Genomic DNA, 27,412 nt, shown 5'->3' on the forward strand with positions numbered 1-27,412 from the left:
CGCCCAACGTGGGGCTCGAACCCACGACCCTGGGATTAAGAGTCCCATGCTCTACCGACTGAGCTAGCCGGGCGCTCGGAAACAGGCTGGATTTTTTTGTGTCTTGGTAATTGTTCAGCTGCATTAGGTTTTTGTTCCTTTATATTATTTTTTCTTTGTAAATTGTGTATTATTAAATATGCATTTCCGAATTATTTTCAAGAATTCTTTAAAACATTTCTTTAATTATACTTAAGTTTAACTTTTATTGCGTGTGTATCCTAAGATCATTGAAAATTTATGCAAATCTTTATCATTACAGTCATTGAATTTTTTCTCTGAAGTATTTTAAAATACTCACTGCCCAAAATGTTATTTAAAAAAACACGTATGAAGGCCATCTACCTACCTTCTGCCAAATGGCATACTGGATACGGATAAAAATTGATTCTGATCAAATTATGACAAGCTGAGAAAATGGAATAATCTCCTGTAGAAACATTAAGCAACTATTTATGTTAAGCAACTATTTCCCAGGTTAAAGGAGCCTAGGTTAAAGGACAGCTGAATGCAATATGTGATCTTGGATTTTCTTTTGCAGTTAAGGGCATTGTTGAGATAATTGCCAAACTCTAAAAGTCTGTACATAGAAAATAGTATTGTTAATTTTCTGATTTTCGTAATTTTACTCTGACTATGTAAAATAATGTTGTTTGGGGGGAAATACACACTTAAGTATTTAGTAGTTAAAAATGATGCTAATGGCCTTCCATTTTTTATCAGATTAAAATCCCAGCTACTACTAGATCTGGTCCCATATCCACCTCTCTGATTTCACCTGTCACTCTTCCGCACTCAATCACTATGATGGGCCACACTGACCTGACAGTTCCTATAACATGCCAAGTTTATATTCCTATAATAATACTCCTAAATTTTAGTTTAAATATCACCCACTCAGAAATTCATTCCCTAAGCACCAGGCCTAAAGTTCAACTCTCTCGTCTCTTTCATCTTCTTATCACAAGGTCCAAGTATTTTGCCTGTTCACTCTTTGTTGCTTGTTTCCTCCCATTGAATGTAAACTCCATGAGGGATGTAGTTATGTCTACTTCATCTTTTTATCACCAGTGTTTTGCAGAGTACTTGGGACATATTAGAGCTCAATAAATATATTTAATCAGTCTTATCCTTAATTCTACTAGTTATGTTCACAAAAAGGGTACTAATGCTTTTGTAAAATTTCTGAGCTCAAAGGTGATGCCCTTAGAATGCAAGTTCCTTCCTTGTGAGGATAGGTGGGTGAAGGGGATGCCCTCAAAATACTGGGTCAGAACCAGAATGCCCTACTGCTTTTTCTAGTCTTGGTGAGAACATCTCTCCGCTTTGCTGTCAGAAAGTATAAGGCAGCAAAACAGTGATAATATAAATGATAAATAATTCCTAGAAAATGGAATGGAGGAGCTTCTCAAACAACTTGAAGACTTAAAACGGCTCAACAGCACTGGGAAGAAATGCAGAGCGAGAACACTGCGCACTCCCCTAACCCCACCTCAACTGAATCTGCATATGCGCGTCGCCCGCTACGTTCGTCCCCTCCTTTTCCCACAATCCTCTGTGTCCCGGGCTAAAGACCAAGGAATGAGCCAAAGAGAAGACTATTGGTCGAAAGAGCAGCCAATGAGAGAGCTTCTTACTCGTCTGCGTGCTGCAGGATAGAGGGGGCACATTAGGCCTAGAAGCCCTACGCGTTCCGCTGGTTTTAGCAGGATGAGTTCAATCGGCACCGGGGTGAGTTGGTTGTCTCTGCATATGATAGTGTAATCTAAGGATTAGCGTTGAAGGGAACTCCGACAGACCACTTGGGGTGCGCTGGGACTGCCATCGGCCAGGTGGGCCGCTTCCAGTTGTCTGGTGAACTGCTGTCTTTCCTGCGCTAATTTCTAGGCCGGAGCCTGCGGTGACGGTGTCCTGAAGCTTTGAAGCTCAGGTGTAACGGGCTTGGCGGCGCAGCAATAAGATCTGGGGCCACTTTTGAGTTGCTGAGTCACTTTCTTGAGCCTCTTAGGGAAACCGAAAGTGGAATCTCGTGGGGCCTGAAATAGTGTGGGAAGGGTTTGTACGACAGTTAGCCCCTCTTGAGAACCACTGAGGCAAGGCGGCTTGAGATTCCACCTTCTGAGACGCAGCTTTTCCGTGGGGCTTTGCAGTTCCTAGGGGGCTGCTGACTCGTGAGACCTTCTCCATCTTCCCTTCCAGTGTAGTGATTGCTCAGTATGGAAACCTATCGGGACAGAACTCAAAAGAAAAACGGTCTGAAAAGCGAAATCTCAAGAATCCTTTACGTTTTTCCTTTGTCCCAGCTTTTTCTGTACAAATTACTTAACAGCACAGTACCATAAACATTGAAATGATTAGCTAGGGACCTAACCACTTCTAACTTTTAATAGACAAGACTTAAGGATTTTGAAGTTGGACTTGTTAACTTGTTCAGCTTACTACTTTATTTTGTTCAACGTAGTGCATGTATACAATCTTGTTTACACCTTTTATATATTTCTCCATATAGAAAACACAGTTTCGTTTAGAGGTATTGGTGGTTTGCACTAGAGGCATCGAATAATGGGTTTCTTAGTTCATCTTTATCGACACTTCCCAAGATTTTGATCCTCAGCATTAAGCCCATATATTGGTTTTCCGAGTTTGATAATGAGTATTATAGCTTAAGTTTGGAATGGTTTAATCCATTCGGTTATGAGATGCTAAGGTTATGTTATACTTTTTCAGAAGTAGTTGCTCAATAGTGCATGTTGTAGTAAATTGACTTTGCAATTTCATTAATATTATTTTTGATTGATAGTGTTGCCTTTGATAAACCCTTTAAAAATACTCGATAATACAACCATGTGAGATATTTTGGTATGACAATGGTAGAATTAAGGATCACCGTTTAGGAGATCAGGAAACAGACTCAGCAGGAAGCACGACTGTTGAAGGCTTATCCTGTCTTCACTTCTTCCCAAGAACTTCAGATATGAAGATCTGTCTACTTGACATTTCTCTCTACTGGTTGTTTAATAGGCATTTCAAACTACATGTCCTAAGTAGAGCTCGGGGTTTTCTCCTCCCGTTGTCATTTTGTGTCTCCTACAGTCTTCAATGGTTCAGCCCTAGTTGCTCAAGTGAAAAAGAAAAATCTATGATTTCACCTTAATTTCTTTTTTTACTTTACTCCTTGTATCTCTTAACAATCCTCAGCTCAGTGAATGGTCCAGTTCTAGTTTCTTAAATGAAAAAATATCTATGATTCACGTTTAATTTCTTTGTTACTTTACTCCTAGAGTAAATTCATCAGCAATTTTTTTCCCCCTCTATCCTCAAAAGTTATTGCCTTCAGTCTCTTTTTCTCTAAACTACCACTTCTGGAATACCCAATTTCTGCTTCCACTCTTGTTCCTTCTGCAATTCATTTCCCAGAGGAATGATGTTTTTAAAAAAATAGATCATATCACCCCCATTTAAATTTCAGTGACTTCCTATTGCATTTAGAATACATTATAAACTTCCTACTCCAGCCTAGAAGACTCAACATACTTTGGCCCTTACATTGTCTCTGATACAGTTTTCTCTCTACCACCTACAGTGCTCAAGACATAGTGGCCTTATTTCTTTTCCTTGATTGTGCTAGACTTATTTCTACCTTAAGGTCTTTATGCCAAATATGGAGGATGGCTCCTTCATATCCTAAATGGCTAGTTACTCCTTATTTAGATCTGACTCAATCTAAATAACTAAATATAATTGCCCCAGCAAGGCCGTTCCTCATCAGGTAGTCTGTAGTAGTCCCTCAGATTATCACTTCAACCTGTTTTATTTTCTTGATAGTCCATATTCTGGTTTATTGCTATTATCTCCAGCACCTAGATTTGTGCCTGGTCTGATTTGAAAGTGAAGGACTTCAAAAATGAGTGTTCTTTGTATTCCCTAATAGTGACTAACATATGCTTATTACATGTTTGAATGCTAACTGATTTGTCTAACCAAGGCCCTTCAGTTTGTTAGTGCCACAGCTATGACCGTGTTTCCCAGAAAATAAGACCTAGTCGCACAATCAGCTCTAATGCGTCTTTTGGAGCAAAAATTAATAAAAGACCTGGTATTATATTATACTGTACTGTATTGTATTTTATGTTATACCTGGTCTTATATAAGACCCAGTCTTATAGGAAAATAAGACCGGGTCTTATATTAATTTTTGCTCCAAAAGACACATTAGAGCTGATTGTTCGGCTAAGTCTTATTTTCGGGGAAACACAGGAATTAAAATGTTCTGACTCCAGTGCTATTTCTGCTATCCCACAGTAATTTTTTTCAAAACTGAGCTTTGTGTTTTGTGTGAAAAAGTTCTGATTTTATCTAGGACATGTATCTATTGCTTTTCAGTAGCAGAAATCTAAAATGTCTAACTTTTCCCTTGGCTGATGTTGCTGCTCTGACATGGTAAAGCAAAATCTTTGTTGAGATTTAACACAAATTTCTGATGTGTAAGCCATTTAGGAAAAAAAATATATAAGGTTACTGATGCCAAAGATACATCATTATAGGCTTACTGTTGCTTTTTTCCTCTTAGTATGACCTGTCAGCCTCTACATTCTCTCCTGATGGAAGAGTTTTTCAAGTTGAATATGCTATGAAGGCTGTGGAAAATAGTAGGTAAGAAACATTATTTTACTTAAAATTAGCATGTTTTAACCAGTTATTAAATAGCTCCTTTTCTGTATTTTTGGTAATTAGCCTCTGTTATGTTACTTTGGTACAAAATAATATGTGCCCTAAAATAATTTTAATTTATTAGTCATTTCCAGATCTCTTTTTGACGAGATCTTTTCATGAACCTCAGTCCAATTCCAGGATTATTCACTTGGATATTTTACCATGTCTCAAATGTAGTGTATAAAACCAAATTCATTACCATCTTTGCTAGCCTATTTCCCTTTTTAAAATTCTTGGTTTATGAGATTGTTTTCCTTGGCCATTAGCTTTGTGGCTTGTATTTCTTTGTGTTTTAAATGTCCTGTGCAGTTATGGTAGTCACATGTTCCTCTCTGCAGGGATTTTGTAGCATTGTGAATTGATCATTGGAGAATATTCACTGAGTTACAACAGATCTTCCAAATTTGACATACTTAATTATTAAACTATCAAGATTCACACCTGTTAATATCACCATCACTCTGATCACAAAAGTTTGTGAGTATGGGAAACACAGTCTCAAAGTGGGGAATATGTTTTCTGAAATTCCAATTTATGCTTGAAAACTTGAATTTTATCACTGGCAACAACATACTGTGAGTTATTTTCCTTGAAATGACAGTCTCACTTGTTCATTTTAGACAAAAAGAAAAAGTTTGCCATATACCTAAGTGTGAATAACCGTAGTTTGTCTGACATTCTTTGAAGGTAAAAACATGTTCCATGAGAAAATTCACAACTCAAAACAGTTTTACCAGCGCTTGTTCCTTTAGGCAATGATCATATTTTGATTTATAGCTGTTCATTGAGTACCTTCCATTTCAGTATAAATGACAGGTACTTAAGGGTTGTCATCTAATAAAATTAATTACTGCTTTATCAAGGACATTTCTTAAACTAAAAGTGGCTTTTTTAAAACAGCATAGCAGTGAAGAATACAATCAGTAGCTTACTGCTATCGTTTGTCGTTACTGCCTTGCTTTGTGTCAGTGCCAGCAGTTTTACCCATCAGTGCTCTGTAGTGTACCATCAGTGCAAACATCCACACGGTGGAAATGGCAAGTGATGTCTTTGTATTTTTTATGGAAATAATTTTGGCCTCACCAGACCCCTGAAAGGGTCTTAGGGATTCCCAGGGAGTTCACAGACCACACTTTGAAACCTTTAGTTTAGAATAAAGAACATGGGGAACAGTGAGGAAGATGATGACTTGGAATGAGTAGGAAAGGCTACCTGAGGCTATAGAGTTTAAGTTCAAGTGAATTTGCTAACATTTGTAGAAGTTTATTTAAATATGCAGTAGGGAGGAGGACGTGTATTCTAGCACCCAAGAGAACCTCAGTAAAGACATAAAAGCAAAACTGAACATAAGTGTTTGAGGGGTGTCAGTGAGGTTGAATTCAGTAGAGCACAGGATTTATAACAGGAAATTGAATAAGCTAATTGGCTTTGTAGATTCTCAGTATTTTTGAAAGGTGGGCTAAGGAGTTTAAACCTAAAACGGGAGCCCAATTGAAGATACCTGCAGTGTGGGAGAAGGAGTGTCTGAAATTCTTTGCAAAATGTATGTGCTGCTCTGTTCACTCTACTGGTTATTTCTGATCAGAATTCCCTTCATTAAAAAGATTAGAAAAATAGGGGTGGCTGGTTAGCTCAGTTGGTTAGAGCACCGTGCTCTTAACAACAAGGTTGCTGGTTCGATCCCCACATGGGCCACTGAGCAGCACGCTACACAACTAGACTGAAACAACTACTTGACTTGGAGCCTAGAAAAACACACTTAAAATAAATTTAAAAAATTTAAAAAAGGATTAGAAAAATAGTTAATGTATTTTAATCTTGAAATGGCAAGATATAATTTCTCTACATTTTACTTAAGAGATTAAAGATCTATTTTGTTTTAAAAAGTTGTACAAAACATTTTATTCTTTTATATACTTATTTTAAGCAGTATATTGGTATTGCAAAAAAAGCAAATGAGCAAAGAAGGAAAAAGAATTATAATCTCTCCATTTACTCACTGTTAACTTTTTAGTTTGTGTATAACCTGTCTTTTCTATGCATTTTAGGTAACATCTTTTTAGTTTCAGGTGTACAAAACAATGTAATGGGTTAGACATTTATACCCCTCACAAAGTGATAACTCCCCGCCCCAAACTACTACCCCTCTGACATCGTATATAGCTGTTACAGTTCCACTGACACTATTCCTTATGCTGTACTCCACATCCTGTGACTATATTATATATTAAATTATAGTTGACATTTATTATCATTCAGCTTCAGGTGTACAGCGCAGTGATCAGGTACCTACACCATCCGTTAAGTGGTCTCCCTAATAATACAGGTGTCCATCGGATACCCTATAAAATCTTTACAACGTTGTTGATTATATTCCCCAAACTGTCTTTCGTATCCCCGTGGCAATTTTGTGGTTGCCGATTGTGCTTTCTAATCCCCTCACCTTCTCCTTCATCCCCACCCCCATCCTGTTTAGCAACCCTCAGTTTTTCCTCCATATCTCTGAGATGGTTTCTGATTAGTTTGTTCATTTATTCTATTCTTTAGATTCCACATATAAGTGAAATCATATGGTATTTGTCTTTCTCCATCTAATTTATTTTACTTAGCATAATGTTCCCTAGGTCCATCCATATGGTTGCAAATGGTAAGATTTCATTCTTTATGGCCGAGTAATACTCCATAGTATAAATGTACCACAGTTCCTTAATCCAGTCATGTACCAGTGGGCATTTCGGTTGTTTCCATGTTCTAGCTATTGTGAATAACGCTGCAATAAATATACGGGTGCATAAATTTTCAAATCAGTGTTTTGGATTTCTCTGGATAGATACCTAAGAGTGGAATTGCTGGGTCATAAGGTAGTTCCATTTCCAGTTTTTTGAGATGCCTCCATACTGATTTCTATAGTGGCTGCATATTAGGTACCATTTTTAATGGTCATGAATTTAGTCAACATTTGTTATAATATGGCTATCGTGCGTATTTTGTTGGTCTTTTTTCACTTATGTATTAAAATCTTGTTTGTCATAATGTTTTTTTGTGTGTGTTTTTGGTCACATGATACTCATTTACATGAATCTAATTGACCACACTTTGCGTTGTTTCCCCTTATTGGTTTTCAAATGTATTTATTTTAAAGTACTTGACATGTTTTAAAAACCTAAGTGCTGCCCTATTTTTATGTATTTTTTTAAACTTAAGTTTATGAAGTATATTTTCATAAAAAATTGATTTTCTTCTACTTGTTTCAGTACAGCTATTGGAATCAGATGTAAAGATGGCGTTGTCTTTGGGGTTGAAAAATTAGTCCTTTCTAAACTTTATGAAGAAGGTTCCAACAAACGACTTTTTAATGTTGATCGACATGTTGGAATGGTAAGGTCACATTTAAAACTGTTATTCTTTGCCTTGTCCAATTTCTTGTGAAGTAACTGATTGGAATATGGTAAAATGGGATTATAAGAACCCATTTATTACTTTAGCATTGAGGCAGAAACAGATTAGACCACAGCCACAGACGTAATGACAGTTAGTTGCTGGTTTGTGAACAGTTTACTATCTAAAAGAAAGGTAGCATTCTCATAACCTGCTTGGAGATATGAAAAACTGAGTTGCCTTAAGAAAAGGAGGAGGGGAGAGGGGTGAGAAGTACGTGTAGGAAAGAGATCTTGGCAGCACAGATCACCAATGAAGGCCTATGCTTGAAGGCAAAGAATCTTAAGCTTCTTGTATCCCTGTGGGGACTGCTGTCATACTGAAGTTATAGTCAGAGAGAGAACACCTTTGTAGTAAGGTGGAGCACCAGCAAGGATGTTTAATGAAAGGAAAAGTAAACATATCTATTTTAATATCTGCATAGGCATCACTGTATTTCATGCAGCTGTATCTTGAATGATTGTTTTGCACAATTGCAAGCCAAGCCATAAATACATTACTGGTATATAGCGAAGTTGTCCTATATGAATGTCAGACTCTCTTCAGTAAGAACAATAACCTAAAGAGGAAAAGAAATGATTCTAACCCTGCTTACTGAAAAGGCTAGGAAGAAGAGAAAACCTGTGTGCTGGGTACTACAACTATGTTTGAGGCTCTTTACATAAATTATCTGGTTTAATCCTGACAACTGAGTGGAAATAACATTAATCCCATTTTTACATATGAGAAAACAGACTCACAGCTGGCAAAGATATAAGCTGGGATTCAACTTGGGTTTGCATAGCCTACATGTTACTCCAGAATCCATTCTGCAGGGTGAGATCGTATAGGACCCACTCATTCTTCCGTTAGCTTTGGTATTTCTAAATGAGATGTGTTACATTCAAACACAAATAAGACTGATAAACTATAACCAGTAAACTGTAAAGCTGTAGATAAAATTTTCTTTTTGTTTCTTCAGTGATTATTTTTTCTGAACATATTTTCACTCCTCAACAAATTTATTATCGCCAGTGAAACTGATATGTTTTGTTGAAACTTCCCAGATTGTAACCTAGCTGATAGAAGGGGAACTAGTGAATTATGTATTCTTTCACTTAGTAAAACACACACACACACACACACACACCGCACACCCACACACTTTAGGTAGGTGTATTTTGAAAATTATATATGTATGTGTATATATAAATATATACATATATAGACACACACCCATATATGTGTGTGTATATATACATATACATATGTATGTGTGTATATATATATATACATGTATATATATATACACATATGTATACACGTGTGTGTGTGTATATATGTATATATGCTTATAGGCACTTTAGTGATGGAAAAATTGTCCTAGAATTTTCAGATTTGTCCCATTTGTTACTTAAAGCCAGGAAATTGATGGTATTCCTTATAGCTGGAAGTTGTCAAAACATTAGACATAGAAGAGGGTTGGGAACAATGAAGGATTAATGTTTTGTTTCCACACTTGTCATCTTCAAGTGATTTGAGAATTATTGGACTTCACAGTAAGGTTTCTCCAAAGCAGTAGAAGATTTAAATGATGGCATTTACTAGCTTGGTAATCTTGGGGATATTTTTCTAAGCATGTTTCCTCACCTGCAAAACTAGAGCGGTAATAGTATCTGCTTCATACAGTTGTTACAAGGTTAAAAGTAATTATGTAAAATGCTTAGCATGTAATGAGTACTCAATACATGTTAGGAATTTTCATCATTGTTACTATGAGTAGGTAGCAGTAGGAAAAACCAGTATTAAAAATTCTGATACAACTATTAAATTTTGCAAATCTCCTAAGCAAGCAGTTCTCAGACTCTCTGGGTTCCTAGTACCTGTGTTTCAGTAAATTTTTTTGTTTTTTGTTTTTTCAAATGAGTTGGTTTAATTCCAGGCAGTACAGAATTTGGTATAGAACAAAGACTGAAGAACAAACTTAGGATACTGGGTTGGGTTTCCTCTGACCTCACACCTAAGGTTGAAATGGCTGAGTGAGAAGAACTAAACAGATGAGCCACTGCATGATTATTATTATTTTTTACAAAAGTTTATTCTTAAATGTACAATAGACTCCAAGACAACACTTCATTCTAGTTGTAGGTGGCAACAGGTCTGATGGCAGGGAATCCAGATGTTAAAACAGGAATGTAATTAAGGATCACCAGAGCCCCAGGCACAAGGAACAGCTCACTTTTTGCCAGATTTCTTAATTCCACCTGTGGCCAGGATGCCTTTTCCCGCGGCCTTCGCTTTTAACTCCTCAAGTTTCTTCTGCTCCTCTTTTTGCTTCTGCTTGAATGCCTTATCATCCTCATGCATCTCCTTGGCCTGCTTCTTGGGCTGCTTCAGGGGCTCCTTCTTGCCACCTTTGTGGCCAGACATGGCACCTCAGTAATTTTTTTTTTAATGGCATCCCTGGGCCAAAAGAAATACCCAATGGTTCTACTTATTAAGTATTTAGGTCCAAACAACTTAGTGTCTATGCCCTAAAAGCTTAGCTGTAAAAAAAAAACAATACACATTGTGAAAGAAATATATAATTATTTTTAAACAACCACAGTTATTTGCACTGCACAACTTCTTAAACTTCATTACATGCTGCCCCCCTCTTTTTATGCTCTACATTGATTTTTGCTCAGTACTTACAGCAGCAACCCAGCTTCTCAATGATGTAATGGTATTGAAAGGATTGTAGAATGATCTAATATTGAAACTGAACTACGTTGCCAGATGTTTCCCCCAAACTTAATGTCCCACAACTCTGAGTTCTCCACAGTGCCCCAAGATATCTCAGTACATGGTTTGGTAACTGCAGTTCTAAGCCACCAATCTTGGAAGATACATGTGGTTTGTCATGGAGTGCTTTGGCATTGCCATTTGTTAGTCAGTAGGCTGAAAAAGGAGATTTGAGGTTATGCCATTTAGACCAAAACTTTTAATAACGTTTTGAATGTAGAACTCCTTTAAATGAAGATCAATCCTTACCAAGACCAATAAGTCTGTTCTTTACAATGAAGTGGTAAATGGAGACGTGGAGAATTTATTACAGAACTAGTCCTCTGAATGTGATCATGGGGCAAAGCAATGGAGTTACACGTGGTGAATCTCCAAAGTGTAATCCCGTCGCTAAGCATCTAAATGCCAGGATGCCTTAAGAGACCTTTCAGCGAAAAAAACCTGACTTCTACTGGTGATGCTCGTTAAAAATATTAAATAAGCCTATAATGACATTCCTTGATTTATGATAGGTATATCTATTAAATTGGTACTTCTTTTCTTTCAGGCGGTAGCAGGTTTGTTGGCAGATGCTCGTTCTTTAGCAGACATTGCAAGAGAAGAAGCTTCCAACTTTAGATCTAACTTTGGCTATAACATTCCACTAAAAGTAAGTTGATAACTTGTTGAGGAGCCTTTTGAACAGTAATAGAAGTTTATTAATAAACTCTTCTGTTTTCCTTCTCCTCTCCCCATAGCATCTGGCAGACAGAGTGGCCATGTATGTACATGCATATACACTCTACAGTGCTGTTAGACCTTTTGGCTGCAGGTAGGAAATTTTGTGAGATATTCAATCAGATCTGTACTATAGGTATGTTTCCTCCAGCATCTTGGCCTTTTATACCCTTAAAAATATGAACAATTACCAAGAAGTATAGGGTAGTAACTAAATAAAACTGTACAAAAAAATAAAATAAAAACTTTGAATAGTGAAAATACACAGATTTGAACTGATGATAACACAATTCAGTAGTAACTAATCTGATTATAATAAATTCTCGGGAGGAAGGTGGTCTTGGCTAAAGATACAACGTTCCAGTTATAAGATAAATAAGTACTTGTTATGTAATATACAACATCATGACTATAGGTAACACTGCGGTATGATATATAGGAGAGTTAAGAGAGTAGATCCTATGAGTTCTCATCACAAGGAGAAAATTTTTTTTCTTTTTATTGTATTTATATGAGATCATGGGTGTTAACTAAAACTGTTGTAATCATTTCAGAATATATGTAAGTCAAATTATCATGCTGTACATGTAAAACTTATACAGTGATATATGTTATTTTTCAAACAGGGGAAGAAAAGTCTCTGATGTTAAACCTTGACAATCACAGGAAACTGCAAACTGACATTCCATGTTGTCATTATTAGATAGCCAACTGTACTGACAGCTGTTTTCTCATTAATTTCCATCTGTATACTTTAAGCAGTTAGGTAAAATGCTCTTATTTTTTTCAAATTTTTATTGGGGAATATTGGGGAACAGTGTGTTTTTCCAGGGCCCATCAGCTCCAAGTCGTTGTCTTTCAATCTAGTGGAGGATGCAGCTCAGCTCCAAGTCTAGTCGTTTTCAGTCTTAGTAGTGGGGCGCAGCCCACCATCCCATGTGGGTATTGAACTGGCAACCTTATTGTTAAGAACTGGCGCTCTAACCAACTGAGCCATCCAGCCGTCCCACCGGCAGCTCAGTGGCAGCTCATTGTCTTAATCTAGTTGTGGAGGGCGCAGCTCACTGGCCCATGTGGGAATCGAACCAGTAACCCTGTTGTTCAGAGCTCGCTCTCTAACCAACTGAGCCATCTGGCCGCCCGTAAAATCCTCTTAAATGGGAGTTTTTTAGCAGTCGGTAATGAATCCATACAAAATTACATTTCAAGTTTTGGTTAGTTTATTATTATGGTTAAGGTAAAATATTGGTAGTTTTATTTTAGGGGAAAGCTGGGATTCAGCTGATTGCGTCAAGACCTGGAATGCATATAAATATTCAAATATGACTTCTCAGAGGAGATCTGTCATGACTCTAGATTTTCCTAAAAAAGACATGTTTAGTTTAACTTTTAAAAAATAAGTCAATCATGTTTGATCAAAATAAAACATGAACTAACATCTAAGTGCGTGCTACTATTAAAGGTTGTAGAAAGAAAGTTTATTAGCTGTAGTCCTGCCTTTGAGTTGTTTATAACATTACTGAGGACATATTAGAGGAAACCTGAGTTTTATTCCACTGGCAATAGGTTAAACATGTAGATAGTGTTTATATTAGTAGTTGTTCATAAAGTTCTCGCTTAAATTACATTATGAAACACTTTGCTTTCAGACTTCATAGAATACCTTTCATTTTTAACCTTTCAACTGAGTTCTCAATTCATCAGTTCTCACTTGTTAAAGGAGAATAGTGGAGGGGCGGCCAGATGGCTCAGTTGGTTAGAGCACGAGCTCTCAACAACAAGGTCACCGGTTCAATTCCCACATGGGATGGTGGGCTGTGCCCCTTGCAACTAAGATTGAAAATGGTGACTGGGCTTGGAGATGAGCTGCACCCTCCACAACTAGATTGAAGGACGACGACTTGGAGCTGATGGGCCCTGGAGAAATACACTGTTCCCCAGTATCCCCCCCCCCCCCCCCCCCGCCAAAAAAAAGCAGAATAGTGGAGAAAACTTTCAGTAAACATTTATTGAGCACATACTATGAGTCAGTCATAGATGGAAGGGCACAAAGATGAGTAGTCACCGTTGAATATATAATTTTAGAGGTGATATGATAAAGGCATGTATAGTGGGATACCACTTAGGAAATGGCCTCCGTTTTGGAGAGTTGGCAATGAAAGGATGTGAGATGTAGGGGGAATGAAAAGTGTATTTCAAGCAAAGGGACTGTGTAAGACTACATGGGCGGGCATTTCAGGTAACACCTAGATAGTCAAGTATACTTGGTGTATAGACTGTAAGGTTTATGTGATATTGAAGATTTAGGAGGGGCCAGATCATACAAAAGTCTGCTCCATATTATGGAACCATTGAAGGGTTTTAAAATAATGATAATCAGTTATGTATTCTAAAAGATAAGTCTCATAGCCATGTGGAAGATGGAAAGGAATGAATTTGTTGAGCATATAAAAAATGTATTGAACCAATTTGGATTATTGTAGAAAAATAACGAGGAATATGGGGGAGTAATCAAAAAAGAATGAAGGGTGGAGCAAGAGTTTGAGGTAGGTTCAGTGTACTCATGTCAGGAATTTTGCCATCTTGGCTTTTTCATGTTGATGCCTTTACTTATTGGGCCCTCATTAGTTTTCCATCTATCATTACTCCTTTGTCTATACTGCTATCCTCCCAGAAAAGTTTCATCAGAAAGTTTAATACTGAACAAAGCCACATGAATTTTGAACAATTTCAAGAATGTACTAGTTTTTTTTATAAAACTTGTTAAAGTGCTGAATTAGTTATATGTACATTAGTTTATCTTAGAAAGTATAATTGTATTTTTATCAAAAATATTTGTATGGTTAAGAACCATGGTTTAAACTATTAATTTACTTTTTTATGCAGTTTCATGTTAGGGTCTTACAGTGTGAATGACGGTGCACAGCTCTACATGATTGACCCATCAGGTGTTTCATACGTGAGTAATTTCGAATCATGGGAAATTCTATTGCTAGATTAATGTTAACTTTTTAGCACTTAAATCATATATTTGGATTATATGAAGTTTCTTTAAAATTCGTTCACAGAAAGTAATGTTTTCTTATGATTAATAACAACCTATGGATATGAGGCAGAGAAAAGATTTGTGGCTTTCATTATGCTGTTTATAGAAACTGCATAGTGAACGTAAAATTTTGAATATGTGATATTCCCTCTATTACTATAAATACTAGCAATGTCTTAAAACTGAATATCTTCCCTTTTAAAAAAGGATTTAAAATGGTATTTCTTAGACCTTCTCTAATTACCTTTTAACTGTCTTCTGAGATTTTTATGTTTTTTACTAATTTTAAAAAATGGGGACTTTATATTTTGTCATTATTCACAAACATAAATGGGTATCCTTATCTTTAAAAGATAACCTTTTTGATATAAATAATAAAGAATGATGGTTTAGAGGATAGAACTCATAGGAATGACTTTGTCTCAGAAATAACTTCATTTTCATTGTTATAATGCTAAAAAAAATTTTTCATTCCTACCTTCAAAAATGTCTAGTTCATGAAGTATGTATAATAATACGTTTTTCTTTGGATATACCTGTATTAAAAAGAATACAGGTTATTCTAGAACAAAGTTTGGCATTTTTATTTTTTTGAACCCCTTGGTGTTCATTACAAGGTGTTTGACTGGATTTCTCCATACTTGCTTTTGAAAGACAGACATTTAACATCCTTTCATTATTAACTTTTAAGTAGAACGTCATTAATGATTTATGATAGTATGCATATTAATATATATTATTTTTTGGTATGTGTTCTTTTTAAATAGGGTTATTGGGGCTGTGCTATTGGCAAAGCCAAGCAAGCTGCAAAAACAGAAATAGAAAAGCTTCAGGTAATACATACTTAATGCTTGATTTTTGCTATAATGTTATCGTCATGTAGTGAAGTTTTTATCACCACAAACTAAACCTTTTCATCCAAGGATGTAGTGTGGTTTGTTGTTTTTAGCAGTTTGTTGTATTATAGCTGTTAAGTGGCTGAAGAGCTAAGTGGGTAACATATTACTTACAGAGTTGTGTCATGGATCCCTTTATGATTTTGATGGCTGCCTATTATAAACCCTTAATCCAGAAAAGTACAAATTATATAACTTCACAAAATCCTTGAAGCCCATTCATAGAGGCTTGTGACCTTGGGTTGAGGACTTTGGTGTTTCATTATATCATTTCTTTCCTCTCTGGACCACAGCTTTTGTCTTTGGAAGTCTTACATTAGGAATCGGACTGCTCCAGTGCTTCTCTTTCCTTTGTTCCTACCTACATAAGGAATGAAAGAAAACCTATTCTGTTCCAATTATCTACTTTTTATTGCCCCAGGAGCTAGAAATTCATCTGTCAGTGTAAAAAAGTTTTCTTAAAAGATTGCTGGTTTTCCTTTTAGCCAAATTGATCAACTTAATATTGAAACAGTACTTACCAACTCTTTATTACTTACCAGAAACTTCCCTAAAAAGCAGGCATATGATTTATCAGTATTTTGGAAATTACATGAAAAAATTGCACATTTAATATTGATGCTGTACTGGAACTTCGCAACTGCTCATTCAACTATTTAAGTCCAGGCTCTATAAAAACATCTTTTTAGTGCTGAGATTTTTATGTTTTTTACTAATTTTAAAAAATGGGGACTTTATATTTTGTCATTATTCACAAACATAAATGGGTATCCTTATCTTTAAAAGGATTTAATGCCAAGTTCTAGACCTATAAAGCCTCATTCATGTTTGTTGTTTTAATAAAATTGACTAAAGGACTCTTAGACATGACTTATCCCAAGCACAAACCTGGGTTAAAGACACTGGCTAGAATCATAGAATCACGTTGGTTATGAACAGTTCCCAGAGCTCGACTTTTTTTTTTTTTTTTAAATAGCTTTTTGGTAGAGTCTTTAGGGTTTTCTATATATAGAATCATGTCATTTGCAAAGAGTGATAATTTAACTTCTTCATTCCCAATTTGGATGCCTTTTATTTCTTTCTCTTGCCTGACTGCTCTGGCAAGGACTTCCAACAATATGTTGAAAAGCAGAGGTGATAGAGGACAGCCCTGTCATGTTCCTGAACGTAGAGCAAAGGGCTTCAATTTTTCACCATTAATTATGAGATTAGCTGAGGGCTTGTCATATGTGACCTTTATTATGTTAAGGTATTTTCCTTCTATACCTATTTTATTAAGTGTTTTAATCATAAATGGATGTTGTATCTTGTCAAATGCTTTTTCTGCATCAATTGATACAATCATATGACTTTTGTCCTTTGTTTATGTGATGTATCACACTGATGGATTTGCGGATGTTGAACCATCCTTGTGCTTCGGGGATGAACCCCACTTGGTTGTGATGAATAATCTTTTTAATGCACAGAGCTCATGACTTTTAAATCAGTGTTCTTTTCCATCACACACTTCCAGGTGTGGCGCTAAGTTTGTATCTTTTTTCTCTTTTGCTTTCATCTTTCCTTAGTATTATGTAGAAATTTGAAAAGAGTATTTAGAGCAGTCGGGTGGTCTTTTGTCTTTCTGAGGTTAAATCCTAGTGAGGAATGGCAATACCAACAAATCCTAGATGAGAATTGAGACAGATCACTTCATGTGAGGAACATGCATAATTAAATGACAAAAACATGCCCTAAATCAGGTCAACAGACTATGACACACTGCCTGCTTAAGTTTTATGGGAACACAGCCACGTTCAGTCTATGGCTGCTTTTGCACTACAACAGTAGAGTTGTAACAGAGACCAATAGTTGGAACAGAGACCAAAGACTATATGGACCACAAAGTCTAAAATATTTACTGTTTGGCTCTTTACAGGAAGAGTTTGCCAACCAATGCTCTACATCATTGCTCTGGGCTATTTATTTTCTGATGTTTTGTTTACCAAAAATAATATTTTATGAAATAAAAACTTCACGAACATATGTAAGAATATATTTACCGTTTAAAATGTGCCTTTTCACATTTGCTTAAGTTTGCCTTTGTAAGACTTAACCTAAAATGGCAGAAGTGTGAAGATTGGTATTCCTTTCCTTCACTTCACCCCCAATTTAACATGTAAAAATTTAAACACCAGAAAAGATTCGAATAGTACAAATATTTGTATCTGTGTTGAAATTAGTATTTTCCAGTATTTTATGTTTTTCAGAAGTATTTGAAATAAAAGTTGCCGACATCATGACAGTGCATCCCTAAGAGCTTCAGCATTCATTTCCTTAGAATACCGTTATCACACCAAAATATCATCTAATATCCAGTCCATAATCAAGTTGCCTCAGTAATCTCAACAATGTCATCTGTAACTGTTTTCAAACCATGATATAATTAAGGTTCACATACTGAATTTGTTTCTTATATCTCTTCTAACTTAAGAGTATTTACCTTCTCCCAATATTAATTTTTTGAAGAGCCTGTGCCAATTGCTTTTGTAGTGGGTCCCACATACTAGATTTCTCTATTTCCTAACAAGACTGGTATTAAATTTAAATTCAGTATTATAAATTTTTTTTTGTTCCTGCTTCCTCATGTGATTGTGCATCAGGATTTTTCAATCTAAAAAACTACCAAAAATAAAATATTGACAAACCTAGAGATAAAGTAATTTAATCACTTCAAGTCTGGATCATTTTATGAATAATACCCTTTTTCTTTCACCATTTTCCATCTTCCCCAAAAACACATCCAGAATATGAATGCCAGTTCAAACATATTGCTCAAACATATTTTTGATCTTACCATGTATGTTCAGAAATCTATATGACTAATAAAATCCTGCATTGGTTATTTCCTGTACTTACTATATACAAACTCCTCTGTGGGGCAACTGAGGGCTATATTTTTACCCTTATTTCCAAATGTTCACTGTAAGAATGCTAATTACTTCTAATATGAACATGATTTTGGCTTCCCACTTTTGCCCTGTGTGTTCATTTATCTTCCTCAAAATCAAACCAAATCCAACTGTGTTCTAAGAACCCACTCAAATCTTGGTTCTTCAAAGCTTTCCCTAACATTTTGCATTATCTTTTAAACATCAGGGTCTGCCTGATGTTTAAACAGACTCGGGTCTGGATTTTTATAAATTTTACAATACCACAACATTAGTGGTACCCAGGTGATTCTAGAATATGTATTTTGGCATGATAATTTAAAAACATTAAAGTGTGAATCAAGAAACTTAGCTTCTGGTCCTTAGGGATTTTAGGTTATTTTCCTTGGTTTTATATCTGAGAATCTATCTCAAGAGCATTGGTTATTGATCTAGGTTGTGAAAAGAATCTGAAAATAGTTATACAAATGGAAAGTGTTGGTCTTTTGATTCCTAACTTAATGAATATATTTTATTTTTGGTAGATGAAAGAAATGACCTGCCGTGATGTTGTTAAAGAAGTTGCAAAAATGTAAGCTGATCTTTTCCTTACCATTGACAAAAATATTTCACTTCACCTTACCGTATAATTAATCCTAAGAGGCTGTTTTGTTTGAAGATAATGCATAATTTTTAGAAGGCGAATTTAATATTCTGAGAAGGAGAATTAAGGAAAAGAATATTCATATTTCAAGTGACAATGGGATGGGAAAAAATAGCTCTGACAAAATAAACTCCTGTTTAGATGACAGAATTCAAGGGTAGAAGGATATAGTGGACCTCTAAGAGCTTCATTTCATAGTCCCAACTTCTCAAATCTGAGAAGTCCCAGTAATTTTACCTTACAAACTTTATTTTCAGTTCACAGCTAATTATTTCCATACATGATCCATGAACCTGGCTCATTTCCATAATCCGTATCTTTGAGCAAGATACGTTAATCATAAAAGTTCTTACAACAAGATGGAGAAGAGCAGTATTTCAAAACGTTTAAACACAGTGTAAGAAAGCCTGAAGTGGTTGACGTTAGAGGTACATAGAGTGGAATGCTATGTAATAGTTAACAGTGAATAACAACAAAGCCAGTAAACCTGAGTGGCAGTTCTTCACAATGCATGATTCTTCTAGATGAAGGAATGCAAGGCATTAGGATTTCAAAAAACCCAGTAAAGTGCTCCTTTTGCAGTTAGCTTTTCAGATTTGAAAGTAATAGACATAATATTCTAGAGAATTCACAGAACCTCTATTCCACATTAGAACTACATGAACACAGTCTAGTCAGTTCTTTGTGCAAGTATCTCAGGTTTTACGTCTAGTAATACATGCAAGGAAAAAACGTCCTAGAGGCTCTGTTACATAACAAGTATACTATATGGTATCCTTAACCTCTTTTAAACTGACAGGTTTTACAACTGAAATATTACAATCTCAAAGTATTTAAATCTTAATTGTCTACCACTCTTGTTACTGCCACTCACCCTCTCCTCTGATTTTACCACAAGACCCTTCCCCTTTCCAGTTACAAAGAAGGACCCATTTTATAATTGTCAGTTAATAACTTAAGGAACATTGGAACTAACATACAGTAGAACTACTTACAAACAAAGTAAGTAATCTACACCTAATTGACAACATTTTAACATAATAAACTCAATTTCCTTCACTGAGATGTGCTTCTGGAAATCAGCCCTTACCATACCTTTTATGTGCAAGTATAATAGTAGACACTAATTAGTTCCATGTAGGAAAGCCATCCCTTCATCATTTAATAGAGCACTATGTGTCTTTTACTTACTTCCAAAATTAAGATCATTTCTCATATTGTAGCAAGGCTGGGAATATTCCTCAAAAGATGTGTAAGATGGTGTGGAAAGTATAAAACAGGAAAGCTTTGCTGTGATACTTAGTTTTTGATACTTTCTTAATACGTTGCGTTGCAGGACCTCCTTATTTGCTGTAATTTGGCATGTATGGTAGTTTGAAGGCCAGGTGAAGGGTCATACAGTTCTTATAAAATGGATAAAAGTTTAAAAAGATTCCTGCCACGAAGAGACCACCAATAATTGCAAACTGAAAAATTAGTTTGTTTTAAAAACAGTCAGTTAATGAGTGGAGAAAACACATATCCTGTAAAGCTACAGGTAATGACGGACTTTTCCATTTAAAATCTGTGTTCCTTATGAGGTATTTTTTTTAGTTACATCTCTGAAACAATGCATCAAAATAAACAACATGTTGTAAAGGTATATTGAATCAGTGAATGTTTGAATTGTATAATTTGTTGTTTTTTCTAGTGTTCATAAATATAAACTATAATGTGTATATGTTTAATTTTACACTAGAGATGGGTGTTCTTATTTGTGTTGACTGGGTGCATGAACTGCAAAGTTTGTAGATGACCAAGTGTTTGTTATAATTTTCCCTTTCCTGTTCTAGAATTTACATAGTACACGATGAAGTTAAGGATAAAGCTTTTGAACTAGAGCTCAGCTGGGTTGGTGAAAGTAAGTCACTTTTGTGTATTTATTTGCTCTGGGAGTCATTTGTACCAAACCTAATTTACTACTTGGTGCCTTTTTAATTTTTAAAATAATTTGTTAATGACCTATATACAGAAAAGTACACAAATAACAAATGAATTGATGAATGATCCTATGAGTACACTCATGTAACCACTGCTCTAGTCAACAAATAGACCAGCCCCCACATCACCCCTTAAGTCCTAGAAAGCAGTCCCTACCTTCTCCCTGAAAGTAATCACTATCCTGAATTCTGCCACCATAGTTTTGCATGTTGAAGTTTAAACAAATGGAATTATACAATACGTATTTTTTTGTCCGATTTCTTCAACATGTTTGTGTAAATCATTTGTGTCACTTTGTTTTAGGTAGTATTTATTATTTGTCTTGCTGTATAGTGTTGTCTAAATATACCAGTTATTCATCTGTTGCTGGACAGTTAGGCTCGTTCCAATTTTGTGGTTGTTGCTGTTACTATAATGAATAATGCAGCTGTGGACATCATGTACAGTTATTTTGGTACACCTATGTAGCATTTCTGTTCGAAATATACATAAAAGTGGAATTGCTGGGTCATGAATACACATATGTTCAAAACATGCATATGCAATAGGAATTGCCAAAATGCATCTGACCATGAAACAAAGCAAGCAGAACAAAATTACCAGGTAGTCTTTTCAAAGGGAAAGTCCTGCTTAATAATTGACTGAAATTATGAATAGTTTATTTACTTTTTTGAAATAACCGTTTCATATTTTTAGAAAGATATTACTGAGAAATCACCAATTTTTTCTTTCTAGCATGAGAGAGCTTCAAGGCCATTTAAAACAATTTTTTAAATCATGCTATACATTAATGAATACTCAGGATTTATCATAGCATCAGGAAAAATCAGCATAATTTATTTTGTTTCCATTAAGAACTAAATTTGGGCAGATTTAATCTCTTATGTGGAGAAAACACAAAAATGAATTAAAAGCATCTTGTATTACTGAAAGTATAACTTTATAACATTAACATTAGATGGATGTACCTCTGGATTGGGTAGATTGCATGGTATTACAAATTACAATACAGTTCTCGTGTTTAATCATTTAAATATATGGCTTAATTTCTAGTAACTAAAGGAAGACATGAAATTGTTCCCAAAGATATAAGGGAAGAAGCAGAGAAATATGCTAAGGTAAGCCAACCACATGAAAACTCCATGGAAACAAGTGTTGAATAATAAAAGGAACTTGGTTGATTTCTATTAAATAAAAAGAGTTCAGCTGAACTAAGGATAGAAATTTTCTGGGTTATCCTCAATGGGGATGAAGGTACCCTGGTTCCAAAAATGTGTGTGTGGAAATGGCAAGGGGTTTTGGGGACATTTAATGTTTCACATATTGTGTGTATTCTATCAAGAATATAGTCAATTGATTGTTAGAGTAAGGTATATTTAATTATCCTTTTCTTTACTGGGGTGTCTTATTCTAAACCAGTGTTCACTTTTCAGTTATAAAGAATTTTTATAAGTAGTTAGATTCAGGTTGTTGTAAAAATTGATTTTAAACAAGATTTTTCTCTTAACAGGAATCTTTGAAGGAAGAAGATGAATCAGATGATGATAATATGTAACACTTAATTCAGCAGCTATTTTAAATTTCTAATACAATCCCCATGTAACTATTTAGTCCTGTGGATTATTATATACCCACTGACCAATTTTCATTAAATTTTTGTCTTGTAATGATTGAAATTTGGTTAATACCTGTTCGACAAAAATGTGTGTGTGTGTGGGGGGGGTAACTGAGCACATATTTACTCAGCATTAAAATGTTGATGCCCTTTTAAAAAGTCATTCATGCCTATTTAAAAATTCATTAGTTAAAACATTGCAGAGGTTTTGGAATCAAATTAAGTCAAAGCTCCATTCCATTACTCAGTTAGAATCTAAAGGTTATATCCTGCTATATAACCTGTTGTGTAAGACATACCTACCAACTTAAGCAATTAATTGATGCCATTGCCCAGTTTTGTATTTGATAAATGATTTTGGTCATCAGCCACTGCTAACCTTTAGGTATAACACACAAGAAAGATGTTTCAGGTTGGAGAGTCAAGAATGTGTTTTTTTTCTTTTATTGTGGTAAGAAGTGGATTTAAGCATCCACAAAGTTGCTGTTGTTATTTAAAACATTTCTTGATCTGTAAATTTCCAATAAAAACACCCATATTTTATGCTAAAAAATAAATATGAGTATTCTGTAAACGGAATTATTACTGAGGAATAATCAGTATCATGGCCTGCAAGAATAACTGTCATACCCTGAACAGTAGCACTCACAGCAGGGAGAAACAATTTGAACTCAGGCCAAGTATACCAGGTATAAACACCCTTTATTGGGCTCATGCCAGTATTACTCCATTTAACTATCATGTTTTCCTAGGAAGGTAATGTAGTCACTGAATATAGCAGCAGGATATTGCTGGACTTTGAGCATCAGTGTAGTTCAAATAGCAAATCATTATACGTAAATAGCTAACTACTATACAAACAACCCCAATCCAATATCTCAGTATCATGACTTCTTTTATGTAGAATTACAACTCATACATTTAACTCAGAATGAAACCAGTGTTGGTCTTGTTCAAACAGCTAAACTGTACTAAACTGGATCAGTGTATAGACAGACAATTAAAAGGCTGATTATCCCCAAGCCAATATGGCCATTTTATACTTTTCCAAATTTCTCAAGTATGAATGGTACACAAACCGATTATTGTGCTGTGAGCACATGTTGTTAAATTCACATCAGTATAGCTAATAACCACTTTTAAAAGAAAAGGCACTGGTTCTAAAGAAACCTAAATTTGAACAGCTACACTACCTGAAAACTAGTATAGATGCCATATCATCAGATAAATCTAAAACTAAGCAGATACACCCAATTCTTCAGCTATTATGAAAGAGAAGCAATTGATTTTCATGTAATACACAATATTAATAATCTAGGATCAATTGTAGGGGTGCTGTGTAACCACACTGCTGAGATATGATTAGCCTCTGAGAGGGGGAAAAAAAGCTGGTACATTTTACTTTGGATAAGACTACAAATGTATTACCAGAAAAGATCTGAGTACCTTAATTACTATAAACCTTGATACTGGTACCTAAGAAAGAAAAATAAAAAATGTTTTAAAGTTTTGGTTTAGAGATTACAAATATATATTTAGACTATAAAAGCACTTATAAGATTATCCATTTGCTTTTATTTTTATCATTCATAAAGGGAAAAATAAATGAGAAAAATCAAGTTGTAGGTCATCAGTATGCTTAATTGATTGAAATAAAATAATCTTCAAATTAAGATTTGAAGAGCAAGTTAAGAGTACAAATATTTCCTAATTTTGTAAAAATAACCACTTTATCAAAATGTTAAGAAACGAGAAGAAATTCACAAATGAAAATCATGTCTTAATGTAGAACACTCTATGAGTATTCTAATATTGTTTCTCTAACTTGAATTCCTCACCTTTGGAAGTGGAACCAAGACTTGACCTCTATCTTACTTTCCTGCACTGTACCATATCCATATTGAATTCGCCACAGCGAGGCAATTTTAACTGATCTTTCCTAAGGACTATGACTACCTGCCAAAGAAAGCCTTCTAAAATGAAGGTATGATTTCTCCTCCTGAAAGCCCTCTACGTGTTTCCCACTAAATAGTTCTCAGATTATTAAAAAGAAAAGGCACTGTAAAACATGAAATGAGTAAAAGTACTCTTAACTGCAAGTAAAATAGCTTTTGTTCTACTACTGACCATATTTATGAATCTGTTATGGTGTTTAATAAATGTATTCTCCCCCAGATGGGAGTTGTTCAAGAAAAGAAATCATGCTTTTTATCATCACTGGTGAGCACAGGCATTCAAATGCTAAAGGTACACATTTTTTAAAATTTTGAAATAATTCATACTAGTGAACTGTAACGTAAGGTATACTATTTAAAAACAGTAGTTTTACAACTGTATTGATCAAATGTTTGTAAATTAAGATGAGCATGGTTTAGGATTTGAACAGATTTGGAAAACCCAAGCTCAGAAAATATATAAACTTTGGGGGATCAATTCTTTTATAGAAGCACAGTAATGGAATTTTTCTTGTCAAAAGAAGTTAGTGCTTCCTTCCCGCCATCATTGTAACCACAATTTCATAATAAAACTAGCATCATAATTAAAATCAGGATAGTGGTTTACAAGCTCATGTAGGTTTCAAACTGGCTTTGTCACTTAATAATTGTGTTACCTTGGGCAAGTTAATTTCATCTGTAAAATGAGGATTATATACCATTGAATGTAGCATCAAAACCAGGAATACTTAGGTATAAATTTAAGTTTGTGTGATTTTATGCTGAAAGTTATAAAATGGTGAGAGAAAATGACCAGAAGACTCAAGAATTGTCAAGTCTCCCTAAACTGATTTAGATTCATTGTAAACCAATCAAATTCACCAAGAGGCTCTTTTTTGGGGGTTTGGGGAGGTGATAAGAAATCAACAAGCTGTTTCTAAAATTTTTATGGGAAAAGGAATTAGAACAGCCAAAACAATTTCGAAAAAAAAGAAGACTCATGCCATCTGATTTCAAGACTATAAAGGCTAATGTAATAAGACATATATATTTTTTTTAATTTCAGAACTTTTGTTTTTAAACTTATTAATGGGATCGAATGAAGTCCAAAAATAGACTCACAGATAGGTCAATTGATTGACAAACGTAAAAAGACAAATCAATGGAAGATAGTGCTTTTTCACACATGGTGCTATAACTGGACATCATAGGCAAAACAGAAACCAACACCAAAAACCAAGCCATACCTTGGTACAATATACAGAAATTAAGTCAATCATAAGCCAAAATGTACCCCAAACTCTAAAACTTCTAGAAGAAAACAAAATGTACCTTTATAGCATATGGTTTCAGATATCTTAAAATTCAGCATCAGTTCTCTGAAAATTTCCAAAATGCCAGGGAGGCGGTAAGGAAGAGAAATTGCATAAGCGTTCAGGGATTAACAAGCACCTTTCATATTTTACTGACAGGTCAAAAAAGAGAAGAGCTCTGACTTAAGTTAGGCCAAGTCAATTTGGTTGAAGAAAATTTTATAGAAGCACTTGGTTCTATCATTGCAAAAGAACCTTAACACAAGATTCTTTTACCAGCAATACCAAAGGATTCAAGTTTACATTGAGTGTATGTTCTACTGACACATTGTATTAACACCTAATTAGAAGTCGATTTCATAGGATAAAAGTGACAGGTAATTCATCATGTATAACTAAATGTTCTTTAGTATTTTAGTAACAAAAGACTCTTAAAATCATTTTAATGTAACTGTTCCCCCCAGATATTCTGTATTCGCAATGTAGCCCATTTCTAATCACCATTTGACCTTTCACCTGTCTCTACTGAAAAATGGAACAAATGTGGCTGAATGTAGTTCTTACATATCTGTAGAGGAAAAGTCTACTAGAAATGAACATAGGTTCTTCATTCACAGGCAGAGTAATGATTCATTCACAAACTGAAATACATTTGATATGGAAAGCCTAAAGGCAAGACAACCTTGGCAAGTCATATGCTAATTTTTCCTGCAACAAAAAGTTTCTGTTCCTGGCAACTCTCTCTTTCATGATACAAAGCCAAATGAAGCTTTCTGACAAATGACTTCATGTGTAGGCAAGATGTGCTATTTTTTTCTACCATCTTGATATTGGACAGCTTCCAAACAATTTCAGGAGAGATTCTTTAAACATGAAACTCGGGCTCTTCTTCTAAATCCATTCTTTTCCCTAAATGGAAATTTGAAAAAACAGGAAGTACTTGGCAGCATAGAGAAGCAAGTTTTGTGGCTTAAGTATTTACTGGTAACAGACTAGTTATTCGTGACAGCGTAGTAAAATGCAGAACTTCACATTTGAGAAGAAAAACAGCAAAAATCTGCTTTGGTTACCAAGGTTCCCTTGGCAATTTAAAGGTGTTAAAAACAGTATCACGTGATACATAGAGGAACCAAGAAACAGGAACATACGCTTTTCTTTTAAGTTCCTTCGTATGACCCCCCCTCGCTGTCCTGTCTAAGCCACCAAAATTATACAAATACTGGAAGCAGTTTTTTGACTGCATATAAGGACTAAAAGACAGAGATTAAAAACAATGATTTCTGGTTTGGTTTGAGGAAACCTACTTGGGGAGAAAGTATGTGTACTTGCTGTACGATTTGAGGTAACCCTAAATACAAATAAATATGAATACAAATCCCTAAGTGGGC

General features: G+C 35.1%; 2 protein-coding genes and 1 non-coding gene across 3 annotated transcripts; 1 reads left to right on the plus strand and 2 right to left on the minus strand.

Annotated features, from left to right (window-relative positions):
• On the minus strand, positions 1-73 carry TRNAK-CUU (transfer RNA lysine (anticodon CUU)). The gene has a single exon. It is a non-coding gene; the product is annotated as a tRNA-Lys (tRNA).
• Positions 74-1,611: 1,538 nt separating this feature from the next.
• Positions 1,612-22,940, plus strand: PSMA3 (proteasome 20S subunit alpha 3). The gene is made up of 11 exons (XM_019725807.3): positions 1,612-1,770; positions 4,610-4,692; positions 8,007-8,130; positions 11,501-11,602; positions 11,691-11,764; positions 14,557-14,629; positions 15,484-15,549; positions 19,064-19,110; positions 21,015-21,082; positions 22,216-22,280; positions 22,673-22,940. The coding sequence occupies exons 1-11, from the start codon at positions 1,750-1,752 to the stop codon at positions 22,715-22,717; spliced, it is 768 nt and encodes a 255-aa protein (XP_019581366.1). The 5' UTR covers positions 1,612-1,749; the 3' UTR covers positions 22,718-22,940.
• LOC109444408 (translation machinery-associated protein 7) lies at positions 10,297-11,232 on the minus strand. Its single transcript, XM_019725808.3, has one exon. It carries the CDS (start codon positions 10,597-10,599, stop codon positions 10,405-10,407), a length of 195 nt encoding a protein of 64 aa, XP_019581367.3. The 5' UTR covers positions 10,600-11,232; the 3' UTR covers positions 10,297-10,404.
• Positions 22,941-27,412: the final 4,472 nt, after the last annotated feature.

The sequence above is a fragment of the Rhinolophus sinicus genome, chromosome 3 (genome assembly GCF_057876585.1).
Source record: "Rhinolophus sinicus isolate RSI-liver-muscle chromosome 3, RSI-T2T, whole genome shotgun sequence".
Taxonomy (NCBI): domain Eukaryota; kingdom Metazoa; phylum Chordata; class Mammalia; order Chiroptera; family Rhinolophidae; genus Rhinolophus; species Rhinolophus sinicus.

Excerpts from the sequence above, each read along its gene's own strand:
- PSMA3 (XM_019725807.3), top strand. The coding sequence starts at position 1,750 with ATGAGTTCAATCGGCACCGGG. Across the intron at positions 8,131-11,500 it reads TTGATCGACATGTTGGAATG|GCGGTAGCAGGTTTGTTGGC; the intron begins GTAAGGTCACAT and ends CTTTTCTTTCAG. Across the intron at positions 14,630-15,483 it reads ACCCATCAGGTGTTTCATAC|GGTTATTGGGGCTGTGCTAT; the intron begins GTGAGTAATTTC and ends CTTTTTAAATAG.
- LOC109444408 (XM_019725808.3), bottom strand. The coding sequence starts at position 10,599 with ATGTCTGGCCACAAAGGTGGCAAGAAGGAGCCCCTGAAGCAGCCCAAG.